This window comes from Mya arenaria, chromosome 6 (genome assembly GCF_026914265.1).
Source record: "Mya arenaria isolate MELC-2E11 chromosome 6, ASM2691426v1".
In the NCBI taxonomy this organism is placed as follows: Eukaryota; Metazoa; Mollusca; class Bivalvia; order Myida; family Myidae; genus Mya; species Mya arenaria.
Genome location: NC_069127.1, coordinates 42,650,463 through 42,670,157, shown reverse-complemented (window position 1 = coordinate 42,670,157; position 19,695 = coordinate 42,650,463). Strand labels below are relative to the sequence as shown.

General features: G+C 36.3%; 2 protein-coding genes across 6 annotated transcripts in view; both read right to left on the bottom strand.

Annotated features, from left to right (window-relative positions):
* Positions 1-5,093, bottom strand: part of LOC128238156 (EF-hand calcium-binding domain-containing protein 6-like) — a 30,508-nt gene extending 25,415 nt beyond the window's left edge. For 3 of the 5 annotated variants that reach the window (XM_052953755.1, XM_052953757.1, XM_052953758.1), the window contains exons 1-4: positions 5,008-5,093; positions 3,590-3,715; positions 3,017-3,135; positions 1,706-1,825 (exon numbers count right to left, since the gene is read on the bottom strand). In XM_052953755.1, coding sequence (XP_052809715.1) covers positions 1,706-1,825; positions 3,017-3,135; positions 3,590-3,713 — 363 coding nt within the window. In that variant the 5' untranslated portion in view covers positions 3,714-3,715; positions 5,008-5,093. Of the gene's footprint in view, positions 1-1,705; positions 1,826-3,016; positions 3,136-3,589; positions 3,716-4,051; positions 4,096-5,007 lie in introns of all 5 variants that reach the window. The other 2 variants (XM_052953756.1, XM_052953759.1) reach the window with 2 other exon arrangements.
* Positions 5,094-7,633: 2,540 nt separating this feature from the next.
* On the bottom strand, positions 7,634-18,850 carry LOC128239062 (uncharacterized). Its single transcript, XM_052955503.1, has 2 exons — positions 16,071-18,850; positions 7,634-13,306 (listed from the first exon to the last, which is right to left on the bottom strand). Exons 1-2 carry the CDS (start codon positions 18,516-18,518, stop codon positions 11,060-11,062), a joined length of 4,695 nt encoding a protein of 1,564 aa, XP_052811463.1. The 5' UTR covers positions 18,519-18,850; the 3' UTR covers positions 7,634-11,059.
* Positions 18,851-19,695: the final 845 nt, after the last annotated feature.

The following is a 19,695-nucleotide window of genomic DNA, read 5'->3' as shown; positions in this document are numbered from 1 at the left end:
TACAACATGCATTAAAATCATACTTGTATGACACAACAGACATCATGCCCAGAGTAACAACTTCAGCATTTAAGACTTATAACCAATGCTTAACAAAATTAAGAAGAACAGTTTTAATTAAGAAGAACAGTTTTAAATATAATTTTTTTTTTTTTTTAAATTTGCAAATCATATCATATCAAATTGTCTCGAAAAAATGATTTCATGAAGAGAATTAAGCAAAGAATTTACTTATTATTTAAGCAGTCACTTTAAGTTCGGAAATAGTTTTGAAGATATTTTCATAATTTGAAAAAAACACAATAATCTATAAAATATAAAATAATTTATAATAAATATTTTTATGAAATTTCAACTAGGCAAATTATGGTGAATGAAACCTTTTCCTACGATATGTTGTAAAACACCAACATTTCTCTACCGCGATGAATAACTCTGGATATGAAGTCGTAAAATGTTCCTGATTCCATAAAAAATGTTTTATATATCACCTTACCTTATACTGTGTAAAAAAAAAATAGAAATGCTAATTACATTTTATAAAGAATAACTATTATGGCAGCGGTTACAATTAGTACAATAAAGAATAGAAGGTATAATACACCAATCAATGTTTTGCTCAACCTCTGATGGACAAAAAAAAATCAAACATAGTTTTGATGCTCGGAACAAATCAGAGTCATTGAAATGCGCCTGCTCCATGTCCAGGATTTAGACAATACAATTTGCAGTTGGTCTTAATCCCCTGGGTGTGACCGGTGCTCCCCCACCCCCTTCTTGGGTAGGGCAAAACATTGGAAGGTGCAATGGAATATTACAGTAGGTATATTTAAATCAGATTTATTAAATAATTAATAAAGATATAAGATAAGCATTCAGCATAACAATAATTGTACCAAGGGCTTCGTGAGATGTCCTGGAAAAAGAATAATGGTACATAAAAATCAACCTTATAACTAGAATTCCTGAAAATGGATTTGTCACCTGTCAGGAGTGCCTGAGTCATTCTTTTTAGTATAGGTCACCATGACCATGACCTTTGACCTTGTGACTCCAAAATCAATAAGAGTTATCTATTGACCATGACCAATGAACATACCAAGTTTTAAAACTCTAAAAGTGTGACGCAGACAACCTCCCTGCCAGACAAAGTAATCTCTTCGTGTCTACTATGCTTCGCAGCTGACACAAAAAAACAAGGAAAATCTGCAATCATTGATATTCGGGAAGCATAATAAGTGTACTTATAAGGATGGGAATTTGTGGGTGTTCCTGTTAATATGGGCAGCACTTCATTCTGTTGTTATGTAGTTAAGTACCTATTGGTGGGTCATAGCTATGAAAATGATGTAGAAATGCAAACACACATATTTAGATAGAAGAATGATGAAGCTTATACATCATTGCAAATCAAATTTCTTAAGATAAAATTTGCTCAGTTTTTTTTTTAAGCCCAAAGCATTGTTCAAAATATAACTGAAGACTACAATCGATGCCCTGATGCAAACCGACACACGTAATTATTTGGCACACAATAAAAGCTTTAATAACATATATTAAAACTGCAAATCAAAACAGTATGTTTTTTCATAAAAACCAAGAATATCACACGAGTGAGTTGAGGACTTAGAGATTATAATACACCACACTTCACACGCGCGAGTTATACGGTGAGAGAGTTCAGAGTGTATAACACGCAAAGTACCTTTGCTACGACAGCATCAAATTGGTCGGAAGTAAGAGGAGTACAGAAGTTCTCAAGAACACGTCGAAACTCTCCTTTTGTGACGCTGGCAGTCTGATCAACATCATATGTGTGAAAGGCCTAGAATTATCGGAAACAGAAAGAAGCATGTTGGTTAGAGGATTAATGCAGCTATGATTTTGCTATACATATTAAAGTTATGTAGATATATATATGTATATGTATAAGTTATTTTAATAACATGTATGAATACTATTTTCCATTTTAAAGCCATAATAATTTGTATGAAAAAAAAAGAAATAATAAATAAGGTATTATTATTAAATCTATGGTTAATTATTAATGTCTATAATTTTATGTAAGTGAAATAAAAAGGACATCATACAATCATGTATGTTTTAAGTTGCATTTAAATTCAAATAATCTTCAAGTGTTTGCTTAAGGAAATTGAAAGACATTGAAATTATATTAAATCGAATCTTTTAACAATTTGATCAATAAATGTTCATTGTTTACAAAGAATGAAAAAAATAAACTATGGAGAAATGGAACTATTAACTATTTCAACATTATCACAATGTCATCCAGAGATGTATTGTTTGAATACAAAATATCAGATTGAATTATTTAGAGCTATCCAATAATCAATGGTAGAAAAGCAAACTAAATCATAACTGTTTTAGCGCATGAATGAAACTTGATATCTATACTGAAATATAGGCCATGAAATAAAATTCCATATGTTTAATGTGTTTGTACAATGACTGATTGTTTGTAAACATTGATACAAAACTACCAATCTCCTAATATTGTATTAAAAAAAACATAATAAGAATAAAAAGGAAAAGTCTATCATTCATGGACTGTATAAATAAACTTATTTTAAATAAAAAGAAGTTTAAAATGCTCTTTAAAACCTCTTATTTGAAATTACTTTAAATAATTACATTCCTTAATTATTTGCAAATCAAATAATTTTTGTGAGGAATAGATCTGATTAAAAACCACAAACATTTAATATTAGAAGTGTCTATAGTTGCAGAATGTCCGTTGACCATACACCAGTAATGCAAATCTTCTTATAAATACATATTCATAGCTGTTTAACATTTCAGGTAATTAATTATGCTCAACAAATCAAAACCAGACAGACTTAAAAATTTAATTTACTATTTCAATTTTGCCTGACATAATGTCCAACATAGGATAAAGCGTTCGGTGTGTGGTCAATTATGCTTCTATTTTGCAATGGATCTAGATTCTACCAGGTTATAAGTTAACTATACAAATATGCTGCAGAGCCTCACTTACCCGTATAATGTCGTCACCCCGGCCTCGCACCTTCTCCCTGAGAAGGGCCTCAATCTCGATACTTGACAAACTTGCATTGGGGGTCACAATACTGTCCTCCGACATGGCAGATGCTGAACCTGGTGGACAAAAAACATGAGTGATGTAGCCATGATTAGCAAGGGAAGTGAAAGGGGATGGCAATATGAAGGCTTGAGAGTTTACCTACTAGCATAACTCAAAAAGTAATTTAGTGAAAATAATGAGATTTGTCACAAGTACACTTATTGTCATTATAAAAGAAAACATGATAAGTAAGACATTAAGACAAGATAATTTATTTCATCATTATTGTTTTCAACATGATGAATATAAATGTTCATGTTAATGTATTTAATAGCTACCATGATTGTAATGATACAACAAGAGTAGTTTTGCTTGACAAAATAAATTCTTGATTGGGAAGCAATATTAAATAGGCCACTTTTTAGAACTTTACTAGATGTGCTTATCAGCTACAATGTAAATGTTCTCCAAAATTAACACCATGATGGAAATTGTAAAATCAAATGTAACATGAGCCATGCAGATTACCAATGGAGGATGAGCGTCCATTTCTGGCAGTGCTGCGCCCACCATCCCTGGTTCGTAAAGCAGGCCTGGCCGTGAACTGCACACCGTTAGTGTCCGGCAATAGGCCGGACATCACTGAGGTCATAGCTGCATAATGGAAAAAAAAAGTTATTCAAAAATATTGCTTACATCAAATCCAGCTAAAACTGCTTTTTAAAATCATGAGAACACATAAATAATATCCTGTATCACATCCATCATTCCTAGCTGATTGTATTTTTAAACATACAATTTATTTCATTTATAAAAAAATCCTGAAGTCCCATTTTTTTTAAATCAAATTAATGTGTCGTACCAATTTTATGCAGGGTTGACTTCCACGATGCACTACCAGTATGTATATTAATTGGCAATATAAAGTAATACAAATAGTAAAATACATAAAATGTTCTTAATTTGTTTTAATATTGATGAAACACCCACCCCACTGTAATTGCGGCACTATTCATGCACATCTGCTACATCTTCTAGTGAAAAAAAGGGAAAAACAAATTACAGAAAAAGTTCAGTAATTGTTCTCATGTATGGCAAATACTTATATGTACAAACTATATTTTATTACCCTTCCCAAAACACCTTACTAAATTGTATTTTTTCACTTATACTTGCTTCTTAAGACATTTTATTTATAAATAATTGACACAAATTTCACTCTAATGACAATTTCAAGAATCAAATCTCTGTTTAGGTCAGATAGTTTTAGAATGTTAAAAAATGATTTAAATGTAGATCAAATTTACACCAACAATGTGACTTTTAACAGACTAAAATAATGTGCCCCGTTTGGTCTCAAACTGCTGACTGCGAGAAGTCTAGCACCCCACTCTACCCACCAACTCACCAGTTGGCTGGTTTTTAACTACACACTACAATACTTTTTTAGACTGTTATATCAGTATAATATCCTTGTAAAATGATTAAAACAATCTTGAAATCACTTAATTAATTAATGGTTGAATCTAGTGTGTATAGTACGTTATAGAACTATTCACTTGGTTAGCTCATTAAGGTAGAGCTTTGTACCTGCGGGTTTAAGAGCTTTGTACCTGCGGTTTAAGGCCTTTACAGGGTCAGCCTACACATTCCCTTCCATGTTTATTTTCATCCGAATTTCACACCGACTTTAACAGAGTGTGATGCCATTTCGGTTAGATCACAAAGTAATTCGCAAAATTTTGTCATTGAGCAGACATACCTTTTGATGGTATCAAAACACAGATTAAATGTCTGAGATTAAATGTCTGTGCCCATGGCAATTTGCATCTCAATTATTTCAGAACATCTAGAGGTAAAGAAATCGTATAAAATGCATGTCATCTAAAAGTTGCACATGAGAACGTGAAAATAAAGTTTTCTTATACTTTGAGGATGTAACTAACCTTTTAGTTGTATATCAAACACATTCAAAATCCATTAATTTCATTTAGCATCTGCTTTCCTGCTTGGTTGCCATGCAAAATAATTCGGACATGTACTTTTTAGACTGCCTTATTATTATTCAGATTCAAAAATTAAATACTTTAGATTAAAGTCGTACCAGTCATACTTTTTCAACTCAAAGAAAAAATATGAAGGTTAAATACAACTATTAAATGTTTACGGTATTGTAAAATACCATACCGCAGTCATCTCCCTTGCACGAATTTTTAGTATTGAACGCTATACACTATAGTCAATAGTAACCACGGCCCCCAGGTCCGGGATATAGCGGGGACATTGACTTCCGGTCCAGCCAAGCCCGGGTGAAATCCCCGCCCTGCTGGGATGAATCGACGGTAATATCCCCACCAAATGCCCAAGCTCCACTGGAAACCTTGGTAAGGACCATTCCCCGCTATATTAGGCGCGAAGACAAAACCACCGCATTCACCCGGCATTGCGGGGCCACATGGAAGGTAAAAACATGGCCCATTTCCCCGGCTATCCCCAGTATACCTTCGGACCTGGGGGGGGGGGGGGGCATGGTTACAATTGACTGGTGCACTAATGTTGGAACAATAGCAACAAGGAAATATAAAAGAGAAATTGCAGGGAACGGGGAATTCTGATATTTATAGCAATTTTGAAAGGGAATATCGCGTGTATGGTTCTTAAGAAATTTGATTGAATTTCTCACAGCTCGAGCGGGAAATATGTAAACTGATAATGTTGATTAAAGTAATATTAGAACACTGAGCGATTCTGTACATTATGATAATAATAATAGTAAATATTCTCGCATCTTGAATGATCTGGCAAGCTGTTCAAAATTAACACGAAACAAAAAGTTTTACATTGAGCCCATTATGTATCTCAGCCGTTTTTTACGAAAAGGAATTTGTCTTCAAAACGATCAAAGAAAGTTATAACAGTAAGATTTTTTATTATGAAGTTATGTAAACATTTTACAGGCCTACATGGTACGAATTCGAAAATTTGAAAATTTACTTTAAAACTCTTTGAAACGTTTTGCACCAAAACCTTTTTATACAGGTACATAATGTTGTGTATTTCCAATTTTGCCAGAAAATAACTTATCAAAGGATGCTACCCCATCAAAACATCTTGCTTGTGAACAATATTGAGCACGCATTAAAATATTTTCCAGACACTGGTTGGTCAACATTGATTTTTTTTTCATTTCAAATCACCCCAACTGATTAGTTCAATTTTCCATTGTTGTGTACTTTTGTTTGTAGGGCTCGCAATTTCACCATTTTTAATGAATTCTTACATAAGACGATATTAAACATTAACAATTATATTTTACCAATGTTTAAAACAAGACTTGATTTGGGTGTTAAAGGAAACCTTTTGTACCCCACCCATAAAACTACGTGAGTTGTATCTTCTTTTTTTACGTACGTCCACCCTTCGTGGTTGTCGGCCGCGTTTTTTACCGTTCTCAAAACCAATTTGCCGCAAACTGCAAACTTATTGCTATTTTCCTATCAGCAATTTTAATAAAAATGAATGAATTGAAATTAATTTCGTTTAAAAATACGTTTTCATATTCGCGTTTGCTATTATTTGTCATGAAATGTAATACAAACAATCAGACTAAGGAACACATCAATTCTGTTAGATCTTTACCATTGATATGCTATACTTTATATCTTATGTGTTTACATTCTGTGTTCTTTGGTTTATTCAATGCTCTTGCATGCTTGTTACCGTTTGCAATAAATACTGGCTAACCAAATCAATTGTGCGACCAAAGAGATATGGGAGGTGCAAAATGTTGATCATTTTTGTTTGACATTACAATCAAATAAGAGAAAAAACATTCATATTTTTTTTGTTAATAGAAACCCCAATAACTACAGATATTTTCAATGCATTAATAATAATTATTTGGCTTTAGAACCAAAGGGAAATCGACTTATGAATATTAAATTGATGTATCCTCGGGATTCGACGCAAAGTCGATCTAATGTGAAACATTAATACCTTAATATCCCTGATACTTTTTTCATCCCATTTTCATGAAACGTTGAAACGTTACCGCATGCTGGGAAGTAATGTTTATTCTGATGTATGGATGGGAATAAAACGGAATCATTTTATCAGTCGGGGCGGACGAAAATTACAGATCTTATCAGGAGTTCTTCATAAACCTCTCAATCATCTACAGACAGCGGGGCTTATCAGTTAACTGCTTATTTAAGCGCACAACTCATCTTTTTCTTGTTACTGCGCACTCAGTGGTTTTCGTATTTATGATATATACACCCTATTGATTTCTGAAGGTTGTGCATCTTTGAAATGTTATATTTATTATTATTTTGTTGACAAGGTATTGCTTATAAACAAAACATTGATAAGATTTTCACAAACCTGTATCCAAATTGGCGCGTTCAAATAGATTCGATTGATATTTTAATAAAATACAGTTGCAACGTACGTAGCTTTCATATTCAGTTCCCATTGATTTAGATAGAATTTAGATACCATTTACCTTGATGTTTTCAGACGTAACACATGAAAAAGACACAATTCAAAATGTATATATTTATTGTGTGTATTGTTTTCCTGTTCAACAAGATGTCAGTTATTGTAAAGAAGACACATACATATGTATACACATGCACAAAACATTGATTTACTGTAATACCTGGCACTTTATAAATAATGATATTTATACTTGATTTAAAAACGACCAACTCTTAATCTTGTTTTATGAGGAGACATAACACGACATGTAAAAAAACACTTGTCCTATAAATAGTTCATTCTGTCAGATTCTGATCCGAATTTACACCCACTTACAAACATATTCACGAATAAGAGTTAAACATAAATAACTCAGTTAAAGCATATTTTAGTATATTTATTTTCAGCTTTGGAAACGCATGTGTAACTTATCTAAATTTTCTGATCAGAAGGAACCTTTAAAGCGTTATTAAGTTACAACCATAATAGATGTATCAAGATAAAATTGTTGGTTTTCTTCACGAATTATGCGGTCGAAAAAGGTAAGCGTAGCCTCCACTATGTTGGTATGTTATCAAAATATATAATCTACTGATAAGCCATACAATTGTGGCAGGAAATGATTGTTCATGACAATAAAAATATGATATACATCGCACACTGATATTCCTTGGAAAATCTAGAGGTATCTAAGTTATAGTATATCACAGAGTCAGTATAATATATTATAGGTTATACATCGTAGCTATAAAAAAGACTAAACTATAAACACAAACATATGAAGCAGTAATTCATAATATAAATTCAATCAAGAAAGTTCACAACATAATTGAACTTTCTATGTTGTGCTTAATTTTTAATTTCAGTCAAGCAACTTCACCTGAAAGAGTTGTTCCAAATCTTGTTCGAAATACAAGAGCTCAAGCATACCTATAGATGTAAATTCCAGCGCAGTAAATAACGGTGTCGTTAACAACGTTGTTAACTTTGACAAAGTTCTCAACTATTGGCTCAACTCCAGCTTTAAGTCATGTGTTGAAAATAATATTCCATGAATGTAAACTATCAATACTTAAGACTTATGATGACCTATCGACTAATAACAAAGGTTCGCAGATACACGCCAAAGCTCGTCTGTTTTTTCTTCTGTCAAACAAGGGGCATAACTGGACAATTATTCAAGCCAGAGTTATGGTCCTTCCTGTACATGTGTGTATTGTCTCTGGCAACATGTTTGCAAAGTTTCAGTTGAATATTTTGAATGATTTTTGTGTTATGAAAAAGGGTAATGTTTTTGTAACACGACGACGACGCCGACGACGGCTATCACAATATCTCGATATTTTTCTTCACAAGAAAAACAGACGAGCTTAAAAGGGCGGTATCATACATTGCATATCATGGGAGCTGCGTGCTACATCGCGTGTTGCTAGATATTTTCAAAAGTCGAAATATGATAAAATTATAAAATATCTAGCAGACGCGACAAGCAGCTGGTTCAAAACAATATTTAACATCTGCTTGGATGAATATTCAGGGTATCTTTAAGTTTCATCGCGAAGATCAAGAAAATGTAAAGCTTGATTTTTTTTCGATTTTTTTCATTTGATTAACCTACAAGTGAGCGGTTATATTGCATTATCATATTCTCAGTGATAAAATAATCAAATCCTAAGATGAGAAAATAACATATCTTCAGCTACTATCTTTTCTTTGCAGCCAATACAATTAATTTGATTTATTAACGTTTCTTAAAATTGAACGAAAACAACAAGAAAAACAACAACACCAACAACGTAACAAGTAAAAAAATTAGCAATACCATGTCTGTATTCCAATTGATTAATTGATTAAGCCCCATTCCCTATTTTCCACACATATGGACAGCTTAACTTCACATTGATCTCCAGCAATAAATGTTTCAAGGTATATAAAAAAATAATTTTACTCTCAGAATATTTTACAATTTATTAAAAAATAAATAAAAAAAGTAAACAGACACATCTTGTTTTGCCAATTTCGTTTTGCATCGTTGACATGAATAACCTACTTTCAGAATAGTTTACAATTTATAAAAAAAGAAAAGGAGAAAAAAATACAGGCACGTCTCGTTTTGGCAATAATTCTTTTTAACTGTTTGACATGAATAACCTAAAAACCAACACATTCTTCAGGGGGTATCACCTAGTTCAGAATTTCGAGGATTTTTTTTCACATCAGATATCAAAACCACACTCCTACTAATTTTAGAAAGCACACGTTTTTCCATTGAAAATCATAAAGATACCAGAAAACATAATCCTAAAAAAACACAAAGATCATTTCTGATATCACATGTAAGATTTTGGTACATAGTCAATACAACACACGTCTTTTTGTAATCATGCTATAACACATTAAAATCGTATTAAAACCAGGACGGTATGCCATTTTGTCTAATACGTCAATTATTCAAACGTAATTAGTCAAAGTTATACAGACGCCAATACAATTAATGATATTGAATTAATCTTCTTCTATTGACATAAGCAATTTGTATGATTCAAGTGGAATAATGTTAGTTTAAGCTCAATACATAAACTCAGACTTATTTCTGCGATTTTTCTGTCAGTTATGGGTATTCAATCAAATTGCAGACAGAAAACACTGGAGATTATGTTCGACCCACCCTTTATCATTCAATACTTCCGGAAATACATTAATCATAATTCAATCTTAGAGAAGCGGATTTCTTAAAACACGTTTTAGGTCGTGTAGTCACTTATCGATAGCACTTTCATCTATATTTACGAAAGAAAATGTTAAAATTGAAGAAAAACGCCCAGAAGGAAAAAATAACAAGTTTTCGAAGTGTTCTAAGGAAACAGCTGTGTTCATTAAACTTACGTAAAATGCGATATTAAAAGAAAAAGAAAAAAAAAGAGTTACAAAACAGCCGTAGATTAACACCAATGATAATTATTAAGTCAGTTTGTCCCTATCAGTGTTAAGTGTGTTTAACATGGACTAATGTCTCGTTCTCTTTTCCCATGAAAACAACCAAAGAACTAAATGATAAGGCCCTTCTTCATCTTAAACAACCCATGAACATGATTATACAATGATAATGCTAGCTATGTTTACTTTTCTGCAATGAAAGAAGATTCTTGGCAAATGTATAGTCTCTGATTCTTGCATGTCAAAACATTGGCAATGACCATGCTCTAGATAATTAAGCAGATGTTAACGACCTAGCTTTTGTTTTCCTGTGTAATTCAGAATAAAGCGTTATGAACTCAAACAGATTTGTGAGAAAAACGTGAATAAGCATTTGAAATAAATACAAATACATGCATTGTATATGCACTGTTATTTAAAACTGATGCACAAATAGAAGAAAAAAAACTAATATATAGTAAGAAACAAAATATAAAGCACTTTTCTCCGTTCACTACCTATTGATATTCAAATTGCACAAATAAATCAATATATTTTAATCACACAATTAGGTGACAAAAAATGCTGCGCCGATTGAATTGTTTATTTTTTCTTCGTGAAAGTTGCAGCAAAATCGAACACTGGTGGTTTCTCCTCCTCTTCTCTATTCACACAATACTTATTCACAATCGGTTTATTATATTTATCCTCGTCTTTCTGTTCTATCGAAAATATCCGGGATCTCATGTACACGAAAGCTTTTGGCTTCTCCTTGGGTTTTTCTGACGTCACTTCCGGCTTGGGATTTTCCGGTGTAGCTGCAAGCGTTTTGCGGCCAGGTTTTGGTGACTTGCTAGGCGATTGATGCCTTTTGTCCGCCGATTTTTTCTTCTTGGACCCGAAAAGCTTTTTAATGAAACCCTTCTTTTCTTGCGAAGGCTCATTGTCGGTCTGATCAGAAGAAGTACTTCCGGTGCGTATGCGTGTTTCAAGTGCTCCCTCGTCACTGGGAACAATCTCGATACGCGGCGACGGCGACGTTTTAGGACGCGACATGCGGCCATTCTGTTGCAGTTGGTGACGTGGCGGGGTCGGAGAGGCGGACGGCGCCCTCGGAGGGACGGTTATTTTTAGAGACGAAAAGTCAAGAGACTTATCAAGGGAACTTCCTGTCGCCCCTTGTTCAGAAGTAGAAAGTGTAGAGCCGGAAGCGGAGTGGCGGTTTTCCGTTATGCTGGATAAACCGTGTTTTGGGTGACGCGTTTTGGGCACCGTAGAGTAGCCCGAATCAGGTCCCTGGGATTGTTTTTCTATTTGAGGCGTTGGTGTTTGTGCAGGCTCAGCCGGCTTTGCTGTAGGTTCTTTTTGGCTCTTTTGGCTCACTCGTGGGGATGTTTTACGTAAAACTGTTTGATTTGGCACAGTGGCTATTCTCCCTGGCGTAGAATTGCTGCGTTTTGACGTTACAGTTTGACCATTAGAACGTTTCTGAACTGACGGTGTTTGGGTCCCAGCTTTGCTTGACTTCGTCGATGCGTTTGATTCCGTCGAGTCCTGGCGTTGAATCTGCTTTTGCTTTGGTTTATCACATTCGGCCGCCTTTTCCTGGTACTGCTTTGTTTTTAATGACGTCAGAGGTTGCGCTTTTCTCCGAACGGGCTCAGTTTTAGGTTCTCTTGTTTTAGACATTTCCTTAGACTTAGCGACCAGTTCCATAACATTTTTCTTTCTGTCAGCTTCGGAAACCTTATCAAGGTCTTTTATGAGCGATTCTGAACTTTCACCATTTTGCAGATCTGGTTTTCCCCAAGGCATGGACTCTGCAAACATTTTTGTTGTTGGGCTATTCAACCGTTCAGAAACTGTTTTCAGCTTATTAATACAGGCGATCATTTTCTCGTCTAAAAGCGAGTTATCCGTTTCAGTGGAAATGTCACGTTTTAAAGTTTTCAGTTTTGAAGATCTGTCCATTGTCGGAGACTGGGTAAAGTTCTCTTGCATAGCGCGCACGTAAGACTCAGTGCTTGTCGATTTATCAGATTTTTTAAACTGAGAGGTGTTTATTCCCTTGGAAAGTTGATGCAACGATGGTGTCCATGTTTCTTTATCAAACGTCGTTTTGTGCTCTGTATTAACCCCGACCGTTACCGTATTGAACACGGACGTTTTGAACAGACTTTCAACAAATTCCGGATCGAGGTCAGAACCAACCGTAACAGCCGACACTATCGTTTGCGCGCTTGAATCGCATGTCGGAAATGAATTCGAATATATTTTCTGGTAGTCTGCATCAGAGCTGATGACGTCAATAGCTATTCCCGGTACAAGAATCAGTTCGTCACAGTCCATATCGCTTAGCAACCCGATATACGGCAGGTTTTCCGTCGACGTCGATACGTCCTGGCAAAGTATACCTTTCAACGGTGTTTCTGGTACGTCATCAAAATCGAATGACGTAATTACAGCTTTGTCATACAATTTCTGTTTAACTGTTTGTGTTTCAGCATTTAAGAGCTTCTTTATCTTCAAATCCATTTTCATTTCATCGTCACTGATCGGTGACGTAGAAGAATCAACAAAAGCACGCGTTTCTTGGCAGACGTCACACGTGACGACATTAAACTCACGTTGGCCGTCCCAGAACCACTCGGCGTCCGTCATACATCCGTTATCAGTCATATAGCAGTTATCTGTCAGCGTTTCTACCGCCTGCATAAAGAGATCAACGCTCGTCTGGGCGTCTGCGTTGCTAATTCGTTCCGTTAACGTCTCGCCGTCACACACGACCAGCACCGTCTCGGAAGAGTTGTCCTGCAGTTTAACCACATTGGTGTGTGTCCCTTGCTCGACCTATATTGAAAACAAACTCATTATTTTGGGTAGTACACCAATTATAAGTAACGGAAAATAAGACAATGAATTAAATTGAGTAGACCTACATAATAGGCAGATAAAGTGACGAATTGACCAGTTGACATTCAGTTAGCCCAATATTTTATCTTTGCCCAGGAGTGTTCAATCGTGTATGTATGTGTGTCTGTCAGTATGCATTCATGCATTCTTGAGGGTCTCTAAAAGAACTTGTATGGTCCGCATGCCTGTGTCTATTTCTGTCTGTCAATATGGCTCCTAGTTAATGTATTTTTTCATTCAGCCCCTCTATTTGTCAGACCACTTGCCCGCCTAACTATCTGCTTGTCTGTCTGTCTGTCTGTCTATATAAATGTTTACTTCATTCTCTTCATGCTTGCTTGTCTGCGTCTTCGTCTGTTCATATTATAGCTTGTATGTCTGAGTTCTTGCCTTGCTATTCGTCTGTCTGTCAGCCAGTGCCTGCTAGTGTTAGTCTATGTGCCATATGTTCATCTGTCTGTTTGCCTGTGTGTCATATGTTCATATGTCTGTTTGTCGTATGTCGGCGTATGTACATAGATCTATTTGTCTTTGTGCCAACTGATCATTTGTCTGTTTGTCTATGTGCCAACTGATCATCTGCCTGTTTGTCTGTGCGTCGTATGTACATAGATCTGATTGTCTGTGGACCAAAAAGTTCATCGGTCTGTTTGTCTTTGTGTCATATGTTCATCTGTCTGTTGTCGTTTGTATATAGGTCTGTTTGTCTATGTGCCAACTGATCATTTGTCTGTTTGTCAATATGCCAAATGTTCATTTGTCTGTTCGTCTGTGTGCCAAATGTTCATCAGTCTGTTTTTCTGTGTGCCAAACGTCCATCAGTCTGTTTGTCTGTTTGTCATATGTTCATATATCTGTTTGCCCGTGTGCCAAATGCCAATCTGGCTGTATGTCTATATGCCACATGTTCATCTTTCTGTGCGTCTTTATGCCATACGTCCATCTGTCTGTGTGTCTATATGTCATACGTCCATCTGTCTGTGTGTCTATATGTCATATGTTCATCTGTCTATGTGTCTGTGTACCATATGTCCATCTGGCTGTGTGTCTGTGTGCCATGTGTCCATATGTTTGTGCGGTGTGTCTATATGCCATATGTTCATATGTCTGTGTGTCTATGTGTCATATGTTCATATGTCTTCATATGTCCGTGTGTCTATGTGCCATATGTTCATCTGTCTGTGTGTATATGTGCCATATGTTCATATGTCTGTGTGTCTATGTGCTATATGTTTATATGTCTGTGTGTCTTTGTGCCATATGTTCATCTGTCTGTGTGTCTATGTGCCATATATTCATATGTCTGCGGTCTATGTGCCATATGTTCATCTGTCTGTGTGTCTTTGATATCTGTGAGTCTATATGCCATATGTTCATCTGCCTGTGTGTCTATGTGCCATATGTTCATCTGTCTGTGTGTTTGTGCCATATGTTTATATGTCTATGTGTCTTTGTGCCATATGTTCATATATCTGTGCGTTTTTGTGCCATATGTTCATATGTCTGTGTGTCTATATGCCATATGTTCATATGTCTGTGTGTGTATATGCCATATGTTCATCTGTCTGTGTGTCTTTGTGCCATATGTTCATATGTCTGTGCGTCTTTGTGCCATATGTTCATATGTCTGTGTGTGTATATGCCATATGTTCATATGTCTGTGTGTGCATATGCCATATGGTCATATGTCTGTGTGTCTATATGCCATATGTTCATCTGTCTGTGTGTCTTTGTGCCATATGTTTATATGTCTATGTGTCTTTGTGCCATATGTTCATATGTCTGTGCGTTTTTGTGCCATATGTTCATATGTCTGTGTGTGTATATGCCATATGTTCATATGTCTGTGTTTGTATATGCCATATGTTCATCTGTCTGTGTGTCTTTGTGCCATATGTTTATATGTCTATGTGTCTTTGTGCCATATGATCATATGTCTGTACGTCTTTGTGCCATATGTTCATATGTCTGTGTGTGTATATGCCATATGTTCATATGTCTGTGTGTGCATATGCCATATGGTCATATGTCTGTGTGTCTATATGCCATATGTTTATCTATCTGTGTGTCTTTGTGCCATATGTTTATATGTCTATGTGTCTTTGTGCCATATGTTCATATGTCTGTGCGTTTTTGTGCCATATGTTCATATGTCTGTGTGTCTATATGCCATATGTTCATATGTCTGTGTGTGTATATGCCATATGTTCATCTGTCTGTGTGTCTTTGTGCCATATGTTTATATGTCTATGTGTCTTTGTGCCATATGTTCATATGTCTGTGCGTCTTTGTGCCATATGTTCATATGTCTGTGTGTCTATATGCCATATGTTCATATGTCTGTGTGTGTATATGCCATATGGTCATATGTCTGTGTATCTATATGCCTTATGTTCATATGTTGGTTTGTCTATGCGTGAAATGTCCATCATGCATTAAATGTATGTTTAAAAAATGCTGTACTGTTTTAGATCCATGTTAATTTTAGCAAATGATTTTTGTTGGAACAGCATCATGTTAACATTATTCAGTTTATTTTATTACTAGTTTCAGGAGCAGTTTTCATGCAAGCAATTAACTTGAAAGATGTCCTATCTTGAGTTTTGGCACATGCTGTAAATAAAGAAAGCATCTCGATAAAACTTGATAGGATCCACTTAAAATGCCCTTAATGTTCAATTTAAATAAAAGCTAAATATACCTGCACGACTGGGTTAGTTGCAATAGCCGCCTCTCGCGTGGCCGGGCGGTCGGGTGCAGTTCCGGTGTTGATTAGCTGTGGACACATTGTTTCCGTCCATGACTCCTTCATTTGGGCATGCGTGGTGGCCGTTTCTTTGTTATTACGAATAACTGGGTCAGTTCCCACGCAAGAATCAGAGTATTTCTTTTTCTCTCTCCTTTCTTTCTTTTCTTTAGTTTTCTTTTCGCCCGTTTTCTCCTTTTTCTCCCTATCTTTAGTTTTTGTCTTTCGTTCCTTTGGTTTCGCGCCAGAAACATTGCCGTCTGCAGCATCAGCAAATGTGACAGGGTCCGTGAGTGTTGCAATGTGTTTCATTTCCGGTTTGACATCGATTCCAAGGTCACACAAAGATGGCGACATTGTTTCCGTCGACATTTCCATAGTTTCTGCAGCCTCCGTGATCACTGATCTTTCGGTTGTTTCCACAGATTCTGTCCATGTGAACTTGTTTTCTTGTGATAGTGGAGTCATGTACGTTCCGCTGTCCATCTTAATTACGATCGGGGTAGATGTGCGCTTGTTTCGTTGTCCCGAGTAATCTGTACCAACCGCCTGATGACTTGTGATCTTATCAAACGTTTGTGTGTCAGTATTTCTGCAACTCGGAGTCGTCATTGTTGCTGATTCACGCAATGTTGTCTCTTGGGTATTGGTTCTCACCGACTTCGTCTCCGGGATAACTTTAACACTTTCTGTGGTATTCACTCCCTTGTTTCTGGTGTATTTTCTAGGAAAATCTAACAAAGGCTTTGGTTTCGGAAGTTCTTCTGGAGGGAATCCGATGGGGTCCGACCCAATGTCCTTGGTAATAACGCACTCTGCAACAGCGGTCAGTGAGTTTTGGCTCGATTTCCTAAACGACCCATTTAAACTTTCTTGGCTTGACATGCGCATGGGACTAAACACTTCGTCAAGACTTTCAGTTGATTGTGAAATATCTGTCTGAACTCTGCGGCTCTTAATAAAATTTCTCCTTCGTCGACGTTCCTTACCGTCGTTTGTTATAATAATGTCTTGGATAACAGGTGCTGTGCCATCCACAACTGGCAACGAGCTAGAGGAGCCGAATTCCTTTTTAAGTTCTGCTGAACACTTTACACATACGCTTGAACACGAGTTTTGGTCGTTATTGATTGTATTCACACTTACGTCAGATTTCGATGAAGACAATTCGCCAGACTTGATGAAATCGAAATTTATTTCTGGTACCACTGGCGTCTGTTCTGGCGTCGTGTTTGTTTGGGCGTCCCGTGTGACGCACTGACGTTTCCTGGGCTGGACGTCAGCGTCATCATTGAGCGTGTGCTTCACACTTCCGCCATCACACGCATCTTCCCCGTCATCCGAGTTCATTGAAATGTGACCTAGTTTCACATTTCCAGGCACAAATTTAATACTCTGGGAAACATCTTCGGGTACCTCTGGCAATGTTGGTTCTAGCAACATTGACAATTTTTTCTCTAGCTCCTTCTTAATCAATAGCATTTCTACTCCTTTGTCATTCATGATAAGCTCAGCTAATTCACAAGTTGTTTGAAGGCCCTCTAAGTTTTCTTTTAACCAATCTTTGTTTTGAACAAAACCGTCCACCTTGGACCCAAAATCTTCTTCGACGCGCTGCATAAGCTGACGTTCTGTTTGTCGAACTTGTGAGATATAGCTTATTGCCAAATCTCGAATATTTTCCCTTGTTTCTTTAAGAGAAGATTCAACATTGTTAATTGCAGTCACTTTTTGTTTGACATCTTTAAGCCTGTCCTTACACTTTGCCAGCAAAGTATCGAGTCCGGCCCGATACTTCGAAAACCCGTCACTGAAGGAACAAATCTCATGGTCCCGGTGTTCTTGAAATGTGCAGACGACACAGACGCATTCGTCACATGGCTCACAATAATACCTTACAATTTCTTCAGGATGAGTCTTACATTCTATATCTTTCTCACCTTCAATATCGATCAAGCTATGATGTTGAGTCACTTTTGTAGTGGTATGTAAATCCACGCAAGTTTTGCAAAGCAATTTTGTGCAGTCCAAGCATTTGTGACTGGCGTGGTTATTTGCCCTTTGGCGCTCTCCCGGACATATTTCACACGGCGGATTTTTTCCAATTCGTTTCCGGTCAACGACATCGGTCAAACTTGACAGAAGAAAATTGTCCGGTAGACGACGGACCCCTCCCGACGGTATATCAGTCTTAGCCCGACAGAGGGGACACGTTATAAATCGACTGTACAGCAAAAACCTCGAACTTCGATTTGTGTCAGAATCAACATGCTTTTGAATGCAATCTGCGCAAAACGTATGTAAGCATGTCAGCGTCTTTGGATCCTTGTAAGGTTCGTAGCAAATTTTACAATGAAGAAATTGATCAGTAATTTCTTTAACAAGTTTGTGTCCCGTCGCCATGATGATGGTTCCGCTATAAGCACTCAAAACAAATGTTCCCTGTTCTATATACAATCCAATCGTACGAGTTCATGGTCGAAGAATGAAGTCTATGGAAGTAACTGTCACACAATGTTTGCGCTAATCTTTTCTCCAGAACAGGTAGCTTATAAATCCAATACTTATGATGCTTATGGCATATATTTATAAATTTTCTCCCACGCGATGCGCTTTTCTGAATGAGCCTGAATGAATAAGTGTGATCGAATTAACACAAAAAGCTGGGATGCAAAACATTTCAATAATAGTTCCAATATAACTTATTATATATATTATTAACATCTACAGGTTACAGGTTCCTACTTCATACTATCACCCTCAAGGTATCTTTCTGGGTTTATATCCAGCAGAAGTCAACACCCCGATCTTGTCAGATAAGAACGAACACTTCCCATCTGAACTGCCTGTCTTCTGCTACATGACGTCACAGCGCGCGAGCTAATGCACGCGCGGAAGCAGACGATACCTGGAAACGAAAAAATAGATGTTTTAGTCATAGAATCATCTTCACCCGGTTTCAAGGTATGTTTTCATTATCCCTGGGGCCAATTTTGTAAAAAATATCAACATGATGTATTATTAGATTATGTCAAAATGGCTTATCAGTTAACATTTTTAGCGACGTCATTCCGACTGGAGTTTCTCAAGATAATTCAAGGTGTTCGACTATGAAATAATCTTGCGCCATGGGACTCTTAAATCCAGGCAAAACTTATGTTTATTTACACCAGGAGAACGATTCCGATGGATCATTAATAAGCAGAAACATTTATAATCAGGCGGGTCTGGAAGAAGCCATAATGTTTTATACTCCTGGAAAACCCGCTGTTGTTCTTGGCCATCAAGAGGTTGCTTTTAATGTTTTACCGGTTGACGCACTTTGAATTACAACTTTTTAGATTCAAATCAATGATAATCTCATAGGTGATTTATAGAAGGAAGTTGTAGATTAACTTTAAGCTTTAGCTTATGTTTAATACCTAGCTTACGAACATAAATATACACTACAAATAGCCTTTTAATATTCATGACATGAACTATCTTTTTCTATTCCGTCATGACAGCTGACTATCCTATATTCAATTGAGTTTCATACTTTTCAGGCAATCAAATTGCCATCATTGTACGAACAATGTTA